Here is a 20,497-nt window from a genome sequence, read left to right as displayed (position 1 = left end):
ATGTAACTGTCAATTCCTACTGGCATATCATTAACATAAATCAAAAACATGATGGGACCAAGCACTGACCCTTGTGGAACTCCACTGGTTACCTTTTTCCACTCGGACTTCTTTCCTTTCACCACTGTTTGCATTTCTCTTCCCACTAAGTAATTTACCATCCATTTTGCTAGTTTATCACTTACTCCTCCAATCTTCTTTAGTTTCCACATCAGTCTATTGTGTGGCACTTTATCAAAGGCCTTTCTCAAGTCCAGGTAAATAGCATCCACCCATCCCTCTCTATGTTGTAGTATGTCAGTCACTCTTGAATAAAAACATAATAAATTGGATACACACGATTTTCCTTTTCTGAAACCAAACTGCCTTTCACTCAGAATGTTTTCACTTTCTAGATACTCACTCCACTTTGCTTTAATTACTTCTTCACATATCTTGCACAATATACTAGTCAACGATACTGGTTTGTAATTTAACGGTTCCATTCTACTACCATTCTTATATATAGGCACAACATCAGCTCTTTTCCACTCTTTCGGGACTATTCCTGTTCGTATGGAGGTTTCCACAATATCAAATATGGGGTTCAACAATTGATCCTTACATTCTTTTAGCAACCTCCCAGATATGCCATCAGGCCCCATTGATTTATTAATATCCAAGTTACTTATAATTTTCCTTATATCTTCTTTAGTAACCATGATGTCCTGCATTTGCTTTATTTCCCTAGGCCTTCCTCCTGTAAAATGCTCCTCCTTTGTAAACACTTTGCAAAAGTTGTTCAATATTTCAGCTATATCTCTAGCATCCTCATATACTTCTTCCCCATCTTTTACTTTTTCTATTGCCTCCCTTTTATTTAGTTTTCCATTTATGAATTTGTAAAACATTTTAGGGTCACTATCACAGTTTTCCACCACTCTCTGTTCATATTCCTTTTGTGCTGTTCTCCTTACTTCAACATATCTATTCCTTGCTGTTTTGTAGACTTCTCTTGATAATACTTCACTGTTTTCTTAAGTTTCTTCCATGCCTTTTCTTTGTTCTTTTTTGCTTCTTCACAATTTCTATTAAACCACTGTTTATTATTTAAAGTCCTCTTTCTGTGATATGGCACAAACTTCTTCACAGCAGAGTTATATAAATCCATAAATTTATCGTATTTCAATTGCATATCCACTTCCTGGTATATCACAGTCCAGTCAATTTCATTAAAGAACTCTTATATGGTTATAATTTGCCCTAACATAATTTAATTTTTCCTCCCTGTGCTCCACACTCTTTTCCGTGCTTAATTCCATATCCAGCTCAAAACTTAGGACATCATGGTCGCTTTTCCCCAAGGGACATTCATGTTCAATTTCCTCTTTTAGGGAGATGCCCCTGGTAAATACCAAATCCAACCTCGCTGCAACATCCTGTCCCCTGCACCTTGTTGGTGATCTTGTTGCTACCTTTAACAATTCCTCTGCCCACTCACCACCATTCACCACTTCGTAGTCTTCCCACACTATTTCCTTACAATTAAAGTCCCTGACTATCATCACTCTATCCTTTCTGATGAGTTCCTGTTTCATTCTGTCTAGAGTATTTCTCATCACCATTTGATACTGTTCATAGTTCCAAGCACTGGTTCTGGGTGGTATGTATACTGTTATAATATTTATGTCCCTCTTACCATCTGTTATAAGCATACTTACCACTTCCTCATTTCCCTTACTAAAGTTCACCTCCTTCACTTCACTATCAGATCCTTCTTAGTAAAAACCATTATACCACCACCTCATTTTTTCTTTCTAACATTTCTCCATACTTTGTAGTGTTTTACATCAAACCAATCTAGCTTTATTTCAGGCCTTAACTTTGTTTCCACCACAGACATTATGTCCGGTTCATTGTTTTTTAGGTGTGTGTGTTGAGTGAGGTATAGGCATACGTGTTCACCAGTTGGAGTCTAGTGATGCACTAACCACTAACTTAAGGGTCATAGTCCAGTGGTTCAGTGGCACCAATGTGCTGAATCAGATATGCACACTTATTGAAGGTGCATATTGAGGGTAACCACCATTTTATCCTTCAAATTATACTATCAAATTTGCCTAACAATAATTTTGTTGCATATTGAAAACAATTGATAATGAATATTATAGAAATGAAGCTGCTTATTGTGAGAAATGCATATTGCAAGCACACATGTTGGGGGTAACTCTTGTATTGATACTGATCAGAGAACAGAAGCTTTATATATTGTGTTTAGTTCTGCATGAGCAGAATTTGTATTTTCTCCTGTGGATGTGAATGGGATGGAATTGGGAGTTTTCAGAACTGTCATGGCCGCCGGTTATCCCCTAGTGACATGAGCTAAAATATTGTTGTAGTAAATTCCAGCTGGGTACAGATGCATAGAACATTGATTAGCATGATAGTATTGAAATGATTTATCGACTATTAAATATCCTGTGTGGATAATATAGGGAGAATATGGTCCAAACAAATATTTTTTTTGTGATTATCGAGTAAACTGCTAGTAATATCTTAAATAAGGGATACTACAAGTATAAAATCTATTGATTTGGACAATGGCAAAGATAAATAATCAGACTGCTTTATATAATATGACACAGCATACTCAGTAAGATCGTGATAAATGGATCTAGTTATTTTCGTGGGGATTTTAGCATCTCTTCTCACGAAGCAAGCAACACAGCAAAGTAATCGAGCAGCAGACGAGCACCAAAACAAACATCTCACAGGACTGCCCTTGAGTGACGGGAGAAGAGTAGTAGTGGAGATGGGCACCACATCAAAGAATCAACTTCTTGTATAACAACGTGTTTCCCAGGTTCAACCAGCGCGGCCGAGTCAGGTGTTTGTTTTGGTTAGAGATACAGCATTACTATCGCCAGGACTCTCAAGTTGCCTATTTTTAATTCATATTGCTGTTTTCATGTACTAGGAAGTAAATCTATGTAATTTTGGACTTTTAACTAGCACAGACACGTTATCTTTATGTCTCCTGTCATCTGGATTATTACATTTCCGATCAAGGGTGTGCTGTTTTGGAAATCTGAGATGACCAAATAAATCTAAACTGCCGATTCACTAGAAAATCAACTTGTATACATTTGTTCATGAATAGAGTTTGGTTTTACATGTGTTACTACTTTGAAGGAATTATGTAGAAAAATGTTATATAAGCTCATTGCATCTTTATGTATGTAGAATGACAGTGTAGGTATATCTGATATTGCTCTTATGAGCGACAAGGGGACAACCCTGGTGCTGCCACCTGGTGGCAACCACTATTTCTGAAAACTTCCCATTATATGTGTGTGGACATTTGCTGCAAAAACAGTTAGAATTTATCTATGTTATAAGTTTTTGATTGGTTTGGTGAGTTATGATGATGAATTTGTTTTTACAGGTATGTTAAGTGCTACAGCATCCCTTGGTCTCATTCTTCTTTGGGATGTTGATGGTGGACTGACTCAGATTGACAAGTACCTGTATTCTTCGGAAAACTTCATCAAGTCTGGTGCCCTCTTGGCATGTGGGATTGTCAACAGTGGTGTGAGAAATGAGTGTGACCCAGCTCTTGCTCTTCTTTCAGATTACATTTCACACAGAGTCACAGTAAGTATATTTTGTTGTGAAGCATGGACAATAGAATTAAATTTTTTGAGGGGTAACCAGTCAAGGGTAACAAAAATAGTTATTAAAAAAAGGCCCACTGAAGTACTGGTTTCTGTACAGTCAGAAGGGGTAATTTAAAAGAGAGGATAAGTATCTTGAAACCTCCCTCTTGAAAGGGAATACCGGAGCAGGCACATAGTTCCAGAGTTTACCTGAAAATGGGTTGAATGATTAAGAATACTGGTTAACATTAGAGAGGTGGACAGAATAGAATTGAGAGAAAGGAGAAAGGGACAGTTAAGTGTCATTGAAGAAGAGGAGATAGCTCTCTGGAAGGTTGTTTTTAGTTGATGGAGGAATCAACTTTTTGAGGCGTTAGATAATACTGGCTTTGCTATGCCCCAAGCAGAAATTTTTGAAAGGTCAGAAGTCAGGCATTCTGTGGTATCCCTGCATGATCTGTGTACTTCCTGAAGTTTTGGTGGTCTATAAAACAATGTGGAAAAATGCAGGGTAGTATTATCATCATATGAGTGGATAGGACAAGAAGTTTTGTTTAGAAGATCTTTGATGAATAATAGGAAGAGAGTGGATGACAGGACAGAACTGTTAGGAACACCATAATATAGTTCGGAGAAAAAACAATTACAATCTACCACAGCATCAATAGAATGGTTGCAGAGGAAACTTGAAATGAAGCTGCAGACAGAGAGAGAGATAGAAGCCATATGACGGTAGTGTGGAAATCAAAGCTTTGTGCCAGACTCTATCAAGATTTTATGATATATCTAAGGCAACAGCAAAAGTTTTACCAAAATCACTAAAAGAGGATGACCAAGACTCAGTAAGGAAAACCAGAAGATCACCAGTAGAGCAGTGTTGACAGAAGCCATACTGGCAATCAGATAAAAGTTTGTGGAGTGATAGATGTTTAACAATTTTCCTGTTGAGGATAGATTGAAAAAATTAAAAAAGCATATTAAAACAATGGTGCTAGTTTGAAGGATTAGAAGTCAACCTTTTTAGAAACAGGCTGAATGTAGGTACATCTCTAACAAGATGGAATATTAAATGTTCATAGACAGAGTTAAACAAGTTGAATTAGGCAGGGTACGAACATGGAGGCACTGCTTCTGAGAACAATAGAAGGGACCCCATAAGATCCATAAACTTTCTGAGGGTTTATTTCAGTGGGGGTATGGAAAACATCATTGTGAAGAATTATATAGATAGCATAAAATAGTTAGAGGAGGGTGGCGAAAGAGGAACAAGCCTAGAATCATCCAAGATAGAATTTTTGGGAGAAGAATTCATCCTTAGAAATAGAGGAGATTGCAGTGGTGCTATTATGATGAAATAAAATAGGGAAAGATGAAGAAAGAAAGTTATTGGAGATGTTTTGGGATAAGTGCCAAAAGTCTTGAGGGGAGATGGATCTTGAAAGATTTTGATACTTTTTATTTATGTATGTGTTTTTTGGCTATAGTCCGTTCATCCAAAGAATCCAGGCCAAAACTGCTAGTTTGGTTGGCAGCCTGCCCACCCCCGCCACCACTAAACCTTCCCGACACTTAAATTTTCTTCAAGTACATTTATTTTTCTTCAAGCTATAAACTTGTATATCTATTGAGTTAAGTGAAGAAAAATAAATGTACTTGAAGAAAATTTAAGTGTTGGGAAGGTTTAGTGGTGGCGGGGGTGGGCAGGGCTGCCAACCGAACTAGCAGTTTCGGCCTGGATTCTTTGGATGAACGCACTTTAGTTGGAGAACAAACATGGCATGATTTCAGACATATATATATAAAGTGCAATAGATTCTTGTGATGGAAGATGCAATCACCTTTTGTGGACCACTTCTATGTCATGTATAGCATGAGAACAGGCTGTGTTGAACCATGGTTTGAAAGGTTTAGGTTGAGAGAAAGAGTGAGGAATGTACTCCTCTATTCCAGACACTATGACCTATGTTATTTGTTCAACACACAGAGATGGGATCTTTGACATGAAAGGAGTAACCATTCTAAGGAAAATCAGCATACTTCCTCAGGTCCCTCCATCTACCAGAGGCAAAATGCCAGAAACACCTCCTCCTTGGAAAATCCTGAAGAAAGATTGGAAAGATAGGATAGAGTACAGATATGAGATTGTGATCTGAAGAACTCAATGGAGAAAATACAGTAACAGCCCATGCAAAAGGATCAGAGGCTAAGAAAAGGTCAAGATTGCTGGGTGTATCTCCAAGACAGTTAGGAATAAAAGTATGGTGTTGCACCACTTGCTCAAAATCATGGAGAATAGCAAAGTACCAGGATAATAAATAAAAGGAGAGGAAAGCCAAAGCTTTCAGTTGAACAATGAAGTTTCTAAGAATAGTGATATCCAAAAAAGAAGGGTGTGTAGAATGTGCTCCACTTGGGTAGGAGTATATGCAAGTTAAGTCTTTGTGCACATAGACACAACATCGAGCTTTGGAATGAAAATAAGGATATAAAAAAGTAGGAGAGAACTGAAAATAGGCTACTGTCAGTTGTCTCAGACACCTATCTTTCAATAAGGGAAAGAAGGTAAGGTTTAGTGGTGTGCTACAGATTGAAATTTAAATCTAAGACTACAAATGTAGCAGAAGTTAATGTGGAAAAAGCTGAGTGAGTGTCAAGACATTTAAGCAGTCCTACCTGGAGACATTAATGGTTCCCTTTTTTAGAACAACACTTGTTAGGGTGGTGTAGGAGTCACCATATTTAATTTTGAAGTTTGAGTGAAGGATGTGTGTATCACTACATGCATGTAGTTTTGTGCGAAAGAAGAAAGTTGCCTTTAGTGGGCAGGCTGTGACTACCCCCTTATGTTGTGAAACAAAGGGAAATGTTTAGTGAGGTCACACTGGCTTTTATGATAAATATCACAGCACCTTCTGAGTCAGTACTTTTGACCTCACAAGGAGTATTTATTGTTTTGGAAGGTGTTTACTGCCCCCTCTCATTTGCTTATGCTGATGATTGTTTTTATATAAGGTATATAATGATTAATGATGAATTATGTGCTTGTATAAATAAAGAAATAGTGAATTTCAGCAGCACTGTTGAGAAATGCCTTTCAAAAGTCATGTCTTTGGAACATTTATCTTCTGTGAACTACTTTTCAGATACATATTGATTAACCCATACATTGTTTAGTACGTATATATACATACCTCCTTGAGAAGTGCGTATGTTTAAGATTTTCTTGTAGACCCTTTGTTTGTCCTTGAATTTTGTTTCTATATATAAGATATGTAACTAACAGTAACGTAGAAATTTACGACAAGTCACGAATAAATCTTTATAGATATATATATATATATATATATATATATATATATATATATATATATATATATATATATATATATATATATTGTAAGGGGTTTGCCCAGTAAAGGTTGAATTAGGACAATACTCTGTAGCTAGACGGCCACGACCCCTTTTGATTCTTTTATATAGACCCGGGTAATAAACTCACCACGGAAAATAACAATTAATATATTTCACAAACAACACCTAAGCAAAACACTCACACCCCAACTTTCACACAACCCTCATTCACACAAGTCATTCACACACAAACAATGGATGAGATGAAGTGCGGGAGTAAGCCTCGACAGCGCGACACTCCTGTGAGCAGGTGGTGGCAGAAGACGTAGATAGGGTCCTTATAGCCTCGCCGAGAGGTAGCTGGCGTTCACATAGGACAGGTCACACGTCCATCGTGGGCACAACCGGGACGACTCAGCCCCATGGGGCGTAGATAAGGTGACCACTAGCGGCAGCAGGCAGAAACCATGGTACCAGAAAGAGGAATCCATACGTGCAAGAGGGTTCTAGCAGGTACTGGGTTCGGTCACAGGTATCCGAACCAAGGCACGGTGTAGGCCAGGTACGCCAGACGCTGCAGGTCGAATATGCGCTGGTAAGAGCCGGCAAGCCCTCATGGAAGCTGTCAAAGGCACAGCTGTCACTTCACGCCCATGCACACAACATAACACACAACGCATATTATACAACCATAACATACCCAAAAATACTGTACAAAAAAAATAATAGTATAAACGTCTTACCGAAGGGCAGGAGTGTGTGTGTGGGTCAGAAGGAAGAGGCCTGAGTGACAAGCGTAGCGCCGGCGGAGGACCAGGACGGCTCCGGTCGAAGCTATGAGATGGCGATGCAAAGCTTCGAACACACGCACGCACGCACGCACTCACTCACTCACTCACAACAACACTTGTTCACACACACAATAGTTTGTTGGCAAGGGTTGTCCGGCAAAACACTGAACCCCTGATATATATATATATATATATATATATATATATATATATATATATATATATATATATATATATATATATATATATATATATATATATATATATATATATATATATATATATATATATATATATATATATATATATATACACACACACACACACATGGATACATGCATACATACATATATACATACATACATACATACATACATACATACATACATACATACATACATGTATTTTTGGTTCGTATTTATTATGGAGTGAATATGAATACTTCAGTAGGAATTGAAACATACTTAGGGGCTATTTTCTTTTTGTCTGATGCATACATCATCATACATATATCATCAAAGCAATAGAATGAAACAGAAAACTACAGTTTAGATGGATAAAAAAAAAAAAAAATAGCTATAAGTATTTTGGCACACATTAGACATAGGGTGTTGCCACATGCACATCCAACCTGAACTAACAATTCTTGTTTACCTATAGATGTCTCTGATATAAAATAGAAAATATTTATTATACACATTATAGAGTTGTAGAATGTGTATGCAAAGTAGAGAATATAAGGTAAAAAAAGATATAGAATTCTCTTTCCTTAGTCTGACATTGTGCACTCTCAGAAGGGAAAGTATTCGATAACAAGTATCGCATGGTAGCCACACTTCGGATCATCACATTGAAATAATATATATATATGATTTTTTTTTTTTTTTTTTTTTTTTTTTTTCCAAGATTATATGGGGTAAATAAAAAATATTGAAAAAATTCAATCTACCACGATCCGTACTTCTGAAAAAGGATGACTCTGTATAGGTTAAGAGCTGATAATATCCTGAATACAATTAACTAATTGGTATTGCAAGACTAACATATGATATGTAATGGATTTTATATCATCAGATTATTCGTATTGGTGCCATCCTGGGCCTGGGTCTGGCATATGCTGGTAGCAACAGAGAAGCAGTGCTGAAGGTGTTGCTGCCGGTGCTTTCTGATGATAAGTGTTCATTAGAAGTGGTGGGCATCACAGCTTTGGCATGTGGTATGATTGCTGTAGGCACTACCAACCAGCTTGTGGTGGAGGCTCTGGTCACTACATTACTTGCCAAGTCTGAGTTGGAGCTCAAGGAAACCTATGCCAGATTCATTTCCCTGGGTCTGGCTCTTGCTTATCTAGGTAAGACTTAGTTAATAAATAAGACTTTGATGTAATTTGTTTGCAAGAACAGTTAAGGAGTTGATGAAAGTGGTGATCAAGAAGGATGAGATTGAAATTACAAGAGTATATGTGTAATGATTTAATTTCCTTTCATGTCTACACTTCTAAATTTTCCAAGTCGTCTTCATCTTGCTGTGACTTTAGAATAATTCATAAACAAAATTTATTTGTGCTCTATACTTATCACCTAACCTTAATACAAGAAATTCTTTGTCTATTTACTCCAAGTAAAAGCACAGTTTGACTCCTCTTACACAAATATCTCCATTCTTGGAGACTTCAGTGCTCACCACCAGCTTTGGATTTCCTCTCCCTTCACTGAACATGGTGGGGAGCTAACCTTTAACTTTATCTTCTGTGACCTATAGCAATTTCAGCAACAATGTACTCTTATCCTTGACTGTCTTAGATATGCTTAACATTCTTGACTTTTTTTTTTTTTTTTTTTTTTTTTTTTTTTTTTACTTATGTTGTCACCCTATCTTCTTTGGGCTTCAATTATAACCTCATATTTGTCTGTATCTTGTCTTTCTGCTTCAATCCCTCCCCAGGACCCCCTACAGTAGAGATACTGCTGCCATTTTGTCTTTGTTAATTGGGAGACATAAGGAGGTATTATATTGATTTTCCTTGGGAGTGACTGCTGCTTCTGTGTCAGAGATCTGTCTCTATGCTGAGTCTTATTCTTGACTGTCTTAGATATGCTTAACATTCTTGACTTTTTTTTTTATTCTTCTGCTTATGTTGTCACCCTACCTTCTTTGGGCTCCTTCAATTACAACCTCATATTTGTCTGTATCTTGTCTTTCTGCTCCAATCCCTCCCCAGGACCCCCTACAGTAGATATACTGCTGCCATTTTGCCTCTTAATTGGGAGACATAAGGAGGTATTATATTGATTTTCCTTGGGAGTGACTGCTGCTCCTGTGTCAGAGATCTGTCTCTGTGCTGAGTCCATGACAGAGGTGATTGTGTCTGGCATGGTGTGCATTCCTCTCTCAACCTAAACCTTCTAAGCTTTAGTTTAACAGTCTCTTCTTGTGCTGTCCTTGATTAAGAGGTGCTCCACGAAAGATACTGAGCCTTCTATGACCTGAATCTCATATACTTAATATTTTTTTTCAGGAATCATGCCAAGTCTGCCCTCCAACTAGCTAAAAATGCCTTCATTAATAAGAAAATCAAAACCTTTCTAGATTCAACTTCTCTCATGACTTACCAATAACTTTACAATGTTACCTTTCCCTCAATTAATTTCAGCCTTATGGCACCACTGCTGTATCATCTATCTCTAAAGCTAAAGTCTTTGCTCAAATATTTGTTAATAATTATCGTAGATGATTCAGGGCTTGTTCCTCTCCTCTACATGCTTACTACTTTATACTATCAATTCAAATCTTTTGCAGTGATGTTTTCCATGCTTTCACTGACTTAAATTTTCAAAAGGCTATTGGAATTTATTGGCTCCCTCTTATTAATATTTCCCTGTATATGTAACTAACTACTGGAGATCTCATTAAGTTTTATAGCTAGGACTGCCTTACCACATTGTAGGAAGGAATATAAAGAGAAAGAATCTTGAATGCTCCCTCTTCTTTCCTCTTATCATCTATGTCATCTCAGATTTTATGGAATAAGCTGGCAATTTCCTTTTGTTCCGGCTGTGTAGCAGTCCTTTCATGTGAAGTAAGAGTTTTTACAATAGCAAAATAGAAGAGTAAATTTTCTTGTTAATTTTGTATGACTTTCTCTCCAAACAGGGTGTCAAGACAAATGTGAAGTGGTTCTTTCCTGCATTGAAAACCTTCCAACACCCTTCAGGCAGATGACAGGGACATTAATTGAAGTGTGTGCCTATGCTGGCTCAGGTAATGTCCTTAAGGTGAGTAAAAGCTAACCAATTGACTATAAAGGAAATTGCTTAATATATTAATAGTGTAGAGTATAACCTCTGGATGAATGTAGTGTGTAAGACAATAACTACAAAAGTAACAGAAGTGGTATAATAAAGAAAAGAAGGCTTGGAGAATGTGTAGTAAAAAGCTTACAATAAGATCCTAACAGTGAAGAGAAGATAAGAGAAAATTTTGTTGAAATATGCTAGAAGATAATAAAATGAAGATTAAGTTCAGTTCCTTTTATATAGGAACGTGAAAGAGTTGATAAGAGGAAATAAATCATTCCTTTCTTTGGTAAACTCTGGAACTCCTTGTCTATTACTGTATTTCCATGAACCTTTTTCAAGAGAAAGAGGTTTTGAAGACACTTGTACTTTTTTTTTACTCGGTTTGGGGACTGGCACCTTAATGGTCCTGTTTTGCTTCTTAGAATTGGGGTGCCCTTGGCCAGTTCCACTCTTATATGAAATAGATCAGTAATTTTGTTGTATTAGTATAGGAAAGATATTTGTGCAATTTCCCAAGATGTGATTAAAATGTATTAATTACAATGTGTTTCAAGAATTTTTTAAGCAATAATTTTGGAAATTCTGAAGCAAGGGTATGAAAGATTCATATTAAGGTGAAATGTTGATGGAGACTAATCTGTTCTTTTTTTAGGTTCAAGAAATGCTTCATATCTGTACGGATCACTATGACCAAGAAGAGTCCAAATCTAAGGATAAAAAGGATAAGGATAAAGATAAGGATAAGGATAAGGATAAGGACAAAGAGAAGGACAAGGACAAACCGGAAGAGAAGGAAGTTGACCTGTCCTCCCAACAGGCTGTGGCAGTACTTGGTTAGTATGTTGTGTTTGTTTGGCTCAAGTACTATAATGACTGCATAGATATTTGAAACTTACTGTAATCCCCCCCTCCCCCCGATATTAGTAAGTTGTATCTATTACTGTATGAAGATTTCTTAAGATAAATTACTCCCTTCTTTATGGTGTCTGGCAGCACAACTGTACCAGACCAGGGACTCCTACAACAAAAAAGATATTCAGTTTCTCACAAAAATTTCTACTTGTCCAGAACCATTCTGATACTAATTTTTTTTTTTTTTCTTTTTCAAGTTGAGGCAGCCTTCACTCTTACAGTGTTGTAAAATCATTAACATGTAGTGTTTCAAATTTAAGATTAAAATAATGTTTTTATTACTGGTCATGAAGGGCTTGCAGACATGTAAATAAGTTAGCTGGTGTCCTTGGATTGGTACTGTATTACACTGACTGATTGAAGGTTATGGATCTCTAACCACTGGTGCTACCTTGTGTAGTTCAACTGACCTTTGGCAGTTGCTTTATATTTTTATGTAATGGAATGCTTATTCGATATTAAAAGCAGTCTTCAATATTTCTGATTGGATGTCATGGTGAATCTTGAAATACTTTGGTTTCAATTCTTGTTACCGTACTAGCAGATGTGATTCACATCAAACCTTAAGAGCCTGTCTTGAGATGGTGGTAATCAGAACTAGCTTACATGCAGTCACTAGAAGGTTAATCACTGTCATCTTACTGTGACCAGTACAGTGGCATGTTTCTTTATGCTCACATTTTGTCAAAATCCTTGGTTTCACAATATCAGAAAATTGGTAGCTTTGTAACTTGCAACATGAGATATCAACAACATATCAGTAAGAACCATTGTCAGGATGAGTGAGGATCATTAGAAATTAATATCCTCTATCAACTCTGGAAGGCACACTGAACACATCCATTATGGGAGAGCCCTTAGTCAAGTGTGGTTAAATTAACAGTTGCCATTGGAAAAGGCACTATTTAGCTACACAAATTTTTACATATATTTTAGTTACTAACAGTGGGAAAATCTGGATTATGTCTGATGTATTTTGTGTCTTTCATGTTATGTGTATTGAGTTCACTCATTGGTTATTATTGACAGGAATTCTCATATATTAATGGTTATTTGTGTAATTAAGACATTGTATTTTGATGGTGAGAGTTGTCAACCTAAATAGTCTTTGTGATTAACCTTTCTGTTCATCTAGAAAAAGTTGAACATTAAACTGAGAAAAGGAAAGTGACAGAATACAGTATATAAGCCTTGAATATGTGCAATGGAGAGTTGCATCACTGCAGCATATGGGAAAGAGATGACAGATTGGAATGCATCCTCACTTTGAATAAAACCAATAACAGGGCATGGTGATGACCATTCTGTTGTTGTCATCTTTGAGAGATGTCCCATAGCAAAGAATTAAGTATCAGCTTAAAGAGCCCCCAGGACCATAGGAACTGAAGTGCCTCTCTCTCTCTCTCTCTCTCTCTCTCTCTCTCTCTCTCTCTCTCTCTCTCTCTCTCTCTCTCTCTCTCTCTCTCTCTCTCTCTCTCTCTCTCTCTCTCTCTCTCTCTCTCTCTCTCTCTCCACAAAATTGCATCTAAGGTTTATCAACAATAACTCGCCTTCTAAGAAAGATATGGATGAAATCAGTTTCAACCAAGTTTCAGACAAAAGCCTTGCCCTTCAGAATTTTATTGACCAAGTATGAAGAAAATGTATGGTGTATTTCTACACTAGCACATAAAATGTAACCTCCCATAAGTTTTCATACATTTCTTTGCATGACATCAGTAAGTGGGCATAACCCGATGCAAATTCTGGGTGTCAGGAAAGGGCTTATACTGGAGTTGGCGTAACCAGGAGTATTTTTTTATAAGGAAAGCTGGCCAAGGGCAACAAAAAATAATAAGAAAAGGCCCACTTGATTACCAGTTCTGTAAAAGATTAACCGAGTTAGCCAAATATCTGGGACAGTTGTCTTGAAACCTCCCTCTTAAAAGAAATCAAGTTCTAGGAAGTGTAACATGGGAAGATGGTATGTTAAGGAGAGCCAAAGTGGATAGGGTATGCATGTGTGCATGGGTGACTGTAGGCTTAGGAAGGAAAATTATCATACTGAGTCCCTAATTGAATTGAGAGGAGAAACTCGATGAGGAGGGATATTGGAGAGGGGTGCATGAAAGTATTATTTGTGTTAGCATTAAGTATAGTACAACATGTATAAGGGAGAATAGTGCAAGGAAAGAAAGTATTTAGCATGGTGTGAACTGGCACCTGGGGCAGTGGATGACTGGGGTCGGGCAAGGACACTACCTGGGGTTAAGTGGATGTCTTTCTCCTCTGGATCTTGGTAGGGTGTGGATGCATGGTGGTGAGCAGTAATTTGCCGTAGGACAAGGGTGACCACGCATTTTGATTAGGTAATTGGTGTTTTCAGTAGATATTCCTGGAAGGTAATTCAATGAGTGGAGAGTATTTTATGTGGAGTTGAGTGGGGGAGAGTGTGTTGTGTGTGTTTCATATGTCTTGCTGTTGTTTGTCCAGAGTCCTGCATCACTTTTCATTGTCTTTGTTCTAATGTACTTTATCTTATTTTGAATATATGTAATATTAATTTGGAATAGAGTTTTTTCAATGAAACTCCCATCCTATAAAAGAAGATGAAAATACAGAAGCAGACAGGGATTTCCATAGTTTACCAGAGAAAGGTATGAATGACTGTGAGTACTGGTTAACTCTTGCATTAGAGAATTGGACAGAATAGGGATGAGAGGAAAATGAAAGCCTTATGCAGCAAAGCTGCAGGAGGATAGGAGGCATGTAGTTAGCAAGATCAGAAGAGGAGTTAGTATGATAAAAGATAGCAAGGGATGCAACATTTCAGGGGTGAGAAAGAGGCTGATGACAGTCAGTCAGAGGAGAGAGTTGATGAGATGAAAAACTTTTGATTCCATCCTATCTAATAAAACTGTGTGAGTGGAACCCCAAACATGCGAAGAGTACTCCATACAAGGACGGATAGGACCCTTGTACAGAGGCCACAGAAAGCATAACTTCATAGAAGCTGTGTTAGCAAGAGATGAGATGTGAAGTTTCCAGTTTAAATTATGAATAAAGGATCTTTAGAAAAAAAACAATTATGTATATTGTGGCATATATAAGGCAAAGACAAAGTTAGAAAGGTAAAAGATTTTTTTTTTTATATCCATAAGCAAACTTTTGCAATAGAAATATCTTGGAATTGGTTGTAAATTACGTTTATGTAATACACCTATGTCTAGTAAATGACAAGAATTTATCAGACATGTATGATAGTTAAACATGCTGTATTCAAATTTGGATATATTATATTGGAGGGATTGACGTATTATGATGGTTGTGGTTATGTGTGTATTTGTGAAAGCCTCCTTTTCATCTTCACTTTACTATATGAACAGTGACACAGCAGATAAATATTTCAAAATGGTCCCACGTGATATGAGGGCCAATTCTCAATTTCATGGGTGTAAGCAAAGACGAAATTGCTGGCCTTATATTTCTTTTTAATTTTTCAGTTCACTGATGTATTTTAATTTATGCTTCTGCTTTTGCTAGGTGAATAGGAAATTAAACATGACAGTTGTAAAAAATAGTTTCTTCCTACAATATTCAGAGTCCATTACATATTGGTTATGAGCCTAACAAACTCTTTTATTATTGTTATTATTAACTATTATTGTTGTTGTTGTTGTTATTGTTATTATTATTATTATTATTGTTTCCTTACTAATCTGTTAATCTCTTATGGGAGTTATGAGAACAGAGAAAATTAATAGATAAAATTGTTATACCTCTGTGCAACTGCCTTTCCCCACAACATTCGGGGAATAGTTTAGTAAAGGGAATAAAAATCAAAACAAAACAGAAAAAATACAATGATCTGAGGAAAAACCCATATAAACTTAATGCCTATGTTTGTATCTGCTTTTCTTCCAAATTATTGCAGAAGACAAGGATATAGAGTTATATATGTATGGAAAACAGTAGGGGTCTCTTGTAACATTTTCTTTATATGCATTTTTTTTTTTTTTTTTTTTTTGTTTTTGTGCATGAAAAAAAAAATGGTAATATGGAGCCTGTTACAGTATATCCCTTGAATAAATAACTGTCATAGACTAAGGTGGCTAGTGGACTGGTGTGACAGTCATATTCAGGGTCCTGATGGTTACCCACATTTATGAATGCACTTAGGCCCTGCTTTAAACAAGTTCTTCTAATATTGAGAATTGTTAGAGGAAGCTTTGGTGATAGTTGTCCTAGCAAATTATTCTTTCATTTACCACTTCTTTGATTTCAGAAAGGGTAGTTTTAAATGCTGAAGCTGTAAGATAATGTATGTATTGCTTATAAATTTATGTTTGGAAAATTTCAGGTATTGCTCTCATATCCATGGGAGAAGACATTGGTGCAGAGATGTCTTTCCGACAGTTTGGTAACTTGCTGCGATACTGTGAACCTGTCATCAGGCGAGCAGTGCCTCTTGCACTGGGCCTCATTTCAGTATCCAATCCAAGACTCAATATCTTGGACACTCTCAGTAAATTTTCCCATGACTCTGATTCTGACGTTGCACACAATGCAATTTTTGCCATGGGACTTGTGGGTGCTGGAACCAACAATGCAAGGTAGGTATTCTTTACATCAATACTTCTATCCTTGCTGCATATCATCTTACCATATTCCTACCTCTTTCTTCTATCAGACATCCTTCCATATTTTGTAAGTTGCCTTTCCTCCCTACCCCTTTTTTAAGGTTGTATAATTTTCCACTTCTGATCTTTATAAGCCATTTTAGGTAATACATGCAGTCTCCCCAGCTTTCTTTTCTCCTACCCCACCATTCATGAAGACAATGAACAACTATATATATATATATATATATATATATATATATATATATATATATATATATATATATATATATATATATATATAGAGAGAGAGAGAGAGAGAGAGAGAGAGAGAGAGAGAGAGAGAGAGAGAGAGAGAGAGAGAGAGAGAGAGAGAGAGACACAGACACAGACACACACACACACACACACACACACACACACACACACACACACACACACACACACACACACACACACACACACACACGCACACACACACACACACACACACACACACAGAGGACTTGGTCTTTAGTACAGAGCCAATGGTCATTGAGGAGATGAGGGTGGAGTGCCCTTTAGCAAAGAGTGATCATGCAGTTTTGGAGTTCAAGGTGATAGATGAAGAGAAATCTAGAAGAAATGAAGAATATAAAGTGGGAAGATGGAATTATGCCAAGACAGATTTTGGAAACCTAAAGAAATTCTTTCAAGAGACAAATTGGATGAAATTCAAGAGTGCTAAGGAGCAAATGAAAAGTGGAAGGAATTTATAAAAATATACAAAGAAGGTGAGAAAAATTTGTACCAATAAGACAACATAGAGAAGTTGGAAAGCAGGACTGGTTTAACGATAGATGTGAAAAGGCTAGAACAAGAAAAGAGGATGCATGGAAGAGGTGGAGAAGGAAAAGACGGATTAAGCAGTGGGAAAGTTACAAAAGAGCAAGAAATGAATATGTGTTGATTAGAAGAGAAGAAAGAAAGAAACAAGAAAAGGATATAATTGATAAATGTAAAGACCAACCAAGGCTTTTTACAGACATGTGAACAACAACATCAAAAATAGAGAAAGTATTGAAAGTTTAGAAGTAAATGGAGTATGCAGTGAGGATCCCAGGAAATGGCAGAGGCTATGAATGGATGCTTTCGGAAGGTATTCACAAAGGAGACTGCTTTTGACAAACCACTGGTAATGGAACAGAAAGGGATTATGAAGGAGTTTCAAGTAACTGTGGAGGAGATCAAGAATATGATGGGGAGTTTAGAAGTGAGAAAAGCTGTGGGACCTGATGGGGTATCAGGATGGATTTTAAGAGAATGCAGGAGCAACTGGCAGAAAAAGTTTGTGAAGTAATTGATGCCTCATTAAGGGAAGGTGTAGTGCCCCAAGACTGGAAAAGAGCTAACATTGTCCCAATTTATAAATCAGGTAACAAGAGACCCATTGAACTATAGACCAGTGTCACTTACAAGTGTGGTAGCTAAGATGTGTGAGAGGGTGGTGAAGAATAGATGGACAGACTTCTTGGAGAAAAATGACATACTTTGTGAGTGTCAATTTGGTTTTAGAAAAGGGCGTTCATGCACGACAAACCTGATATGTTACTATTCGAGGGTGATAGATGTAATACAGGAAAGAGATGGTTGGGCTGATGGAATATATCTGGATTTAAAAAGGCCTTTGATAAGGTACCACACGGAGACTGATCTGGAAACTTGAAATGGTAGGAGGAGTGCATGGCAGTTTACTAAAATGGATGGAAGACTTTTGGTAGGAAGAGAAATGAGAACAATAATTAAGGACAGACCATCAGAATGGGGCTTGGTGGAGAGTGGAGTTCCACAGGGATCAGTGTTGGCACCAGTAATGTTCGCGGTCTACATAAATGACATGGTGGATGGGGTGTCCAGTTATGTGAGCCTATTTGCAGGCGATGCAAAATTGTTAAGAAAAGTGAGATGTGACAAAGATTGCGAACTACTCCAGGAAGACTTGGACAGAATATGGAAATGGAGCTGTACATGGCAAATGGAGTTCAACACGACAAAATGCAAGAAATTAGAGTTTGGCAAGAGTGAAAGAAGAATCAGGAGTATGTACAAGATAGGAAATGAAGACATAAAACCAGTCATGAAGAAAAAGACCTTGGGGTGACAATTACCAATGACCTATCGCCAGAGAGACATATAAACAAAATAATTGGAGAAGTATTGAACTTATTGAGGAACATAAGAGTGGCGTTCGTATATTTAGATGAAGAAATGATGAAGAAAATAATTACTGCAATGATAAGACCGAGGCTTGAATATGCAACAATACAGTGGGCTCGAACTTAAAGAAACACATAAGGAAACTAGAGAAAGTACAGAGGGCTGCAACAAAAATGGTGCCTGACTTAAGAGATTTGACTTATGAAGACAGACTGAACAGAATGCAACTTCCGACCCTGGAAAACAGAAGAGAAAGGGAGACCTGATAGCAATATACAGAGTGATGATTGGCATGGAAAAAATGGATAGGGAAGATCTGTGTATGTGGAATGAAAGAATGTCGAGAGGGCATGGGAAAAAACTAAAAATGGCCACTTATAGGAGAGATGTGAAAAAATATAGCTTCCCTCATAGAAGGGTGGAAGCATGGAATAGTTTAGACGTGGAAGTGGTCAACGCAAGGAATATTCATGATTTTAAGAAAAAGCTGGACATTAGTAGATATGGAGACGGGACAGTACGAGCATAGCTCCTTTCCCGTATTGTTACAATTAGGTAAATACACACACACACAAAATCTTAACTTTGGGCGTGATTGCGATTTGGGCATGATACAAATTTTTGTGCTCTGTAAAATTTAATTTAGAAGCAATTTTCTTTCCTTTGAAACTTTTGTTGGTATTTATTATGTATCACTAGATTCATAAGGAAATTATACTTATGAGAATAACAAAAAAATCACTAAAAAGTCATATGACTAATTCCCCCACCCACCCACCCCAAAAAAAAAAAAAAAAAAAATTCATAACCTTGTTTCCCTTTTCCATGAGCATTCTGGGCACTCGGCATCACATAAAATATCTTGTTTATAGGCTTTATAATGCTATTATTGGCACTATGATATGTCAATTACATGAGGAAATAAAAAACTTATCAACTTTCATCTAGGACATCTCCAAAAAACCTGATAGTAACTGACAAATTATCTAAGAATCCCTCTTTTCTGGGAAGCATCAGTATTGCCAATGTTTTTTTTTTTTTTTTTTTTTTTTTTTTTTTTTTTTTGTGTGTGAAACATGGGCATCTGACTCACCAAAAACTTTTGTACCTACACCAGGAACCTTATATCAAATCCATTTAAATAGGTTTTCAAGACATATGTGTCTGTACAGTTTCACAGGAAGACATTTTGATGCATATGTGCATCTGGTTTGTGAGAGGGTTAACATATTCCATGATCTCACATCTGCTACTTCATAATAAATGTTAGTCCTCTGCTCCCCATTTTAATATTTCCTTCTCCATGTGTATTTTCAGATGTGGGAAAGTAAATCAGGTACATATGTACACTTTATTTCACACATGTCTAGCAGGTGCTCTTCAGTTTCCTTAACCCCTTCAGTACCATGACCCATTTTCATATTTATTCTGCTCACTATTTAGTGATTTTATACAGTTTAAACAAACTTAGTGGAGATTAAAATAGTGAAGACTTGCCGTTTATCATCTGACCTCCATAGATCCTTTCTAATGTAAATAAAATTGTCTAATCATACTGAAAATTCATGATAAAAATGTGTTCCAGTACTGAAGGTGGTTAATGTCATGGATTTTCATTATTATGATTTTTAATCTGTTCAGGAAAATTATTCAAGAAAGTAGCTTAATGTAGTTAAGATATAATATTCTCACAAACTGAATTTGAATACAGGAAA

The 20,497-nt window shown here is 36.8% G+C and overlaps 1 protein-coding gene across 1 annotated transcript in view; it reads left to right on the top strand.

The window, feature by feature from the left end:
- The window catches only part of LOC123516414 (26S proteasome non-ATPase regulatory subunit 2-like), a 105,811-nt gene that overhangs the window by 83,551 nt on the left and 1,763 nt on the right, over window positions 1-20,497 (top strand). Inside the window, exons 8-12 of the mRNA XM_045275678.1 lie at window positions 3,425-3,633; window positions 8,852-9,128; window positions 10,931-11,052; window positions 11,729-11,909; window positions 16,328-16,580. Coding sequence (XP_045131613.1) covers window positions 3,425-3,633; window positions 8,852-9,128; window positions 10,931-11,052; window positions 11,729-11,909; window positions 16,328-16,580 — 1,042 coding nt within the window. The remainder of the gene's footprint in view (window positions 1-3,424; window positions 3,634-8,851; window positions 9,129-10,930; window positions 11,053-11,728; window positions 11,910-16,327; window positions 16,581-20,497) is intronic.

Source organism: Portunus trituberculatus, chromosome 41, assembly GCF_017591435.1.
Source record: "Portunus trituberculatus isolate SZX2019 chromosome 41, ASM1759143v1, whole genome shotgun sequence".
In the NCBI taxonomy this organism is placed as follows: Eukaryota; Metazoa; Arthropoda; class Malacostraca; order Decapoda; family Portunidae; genus Portunus; species Portunus trituberculatus.
This window is presented reverse-complemented; position numbering and strand designations above follow the sequence as displayed.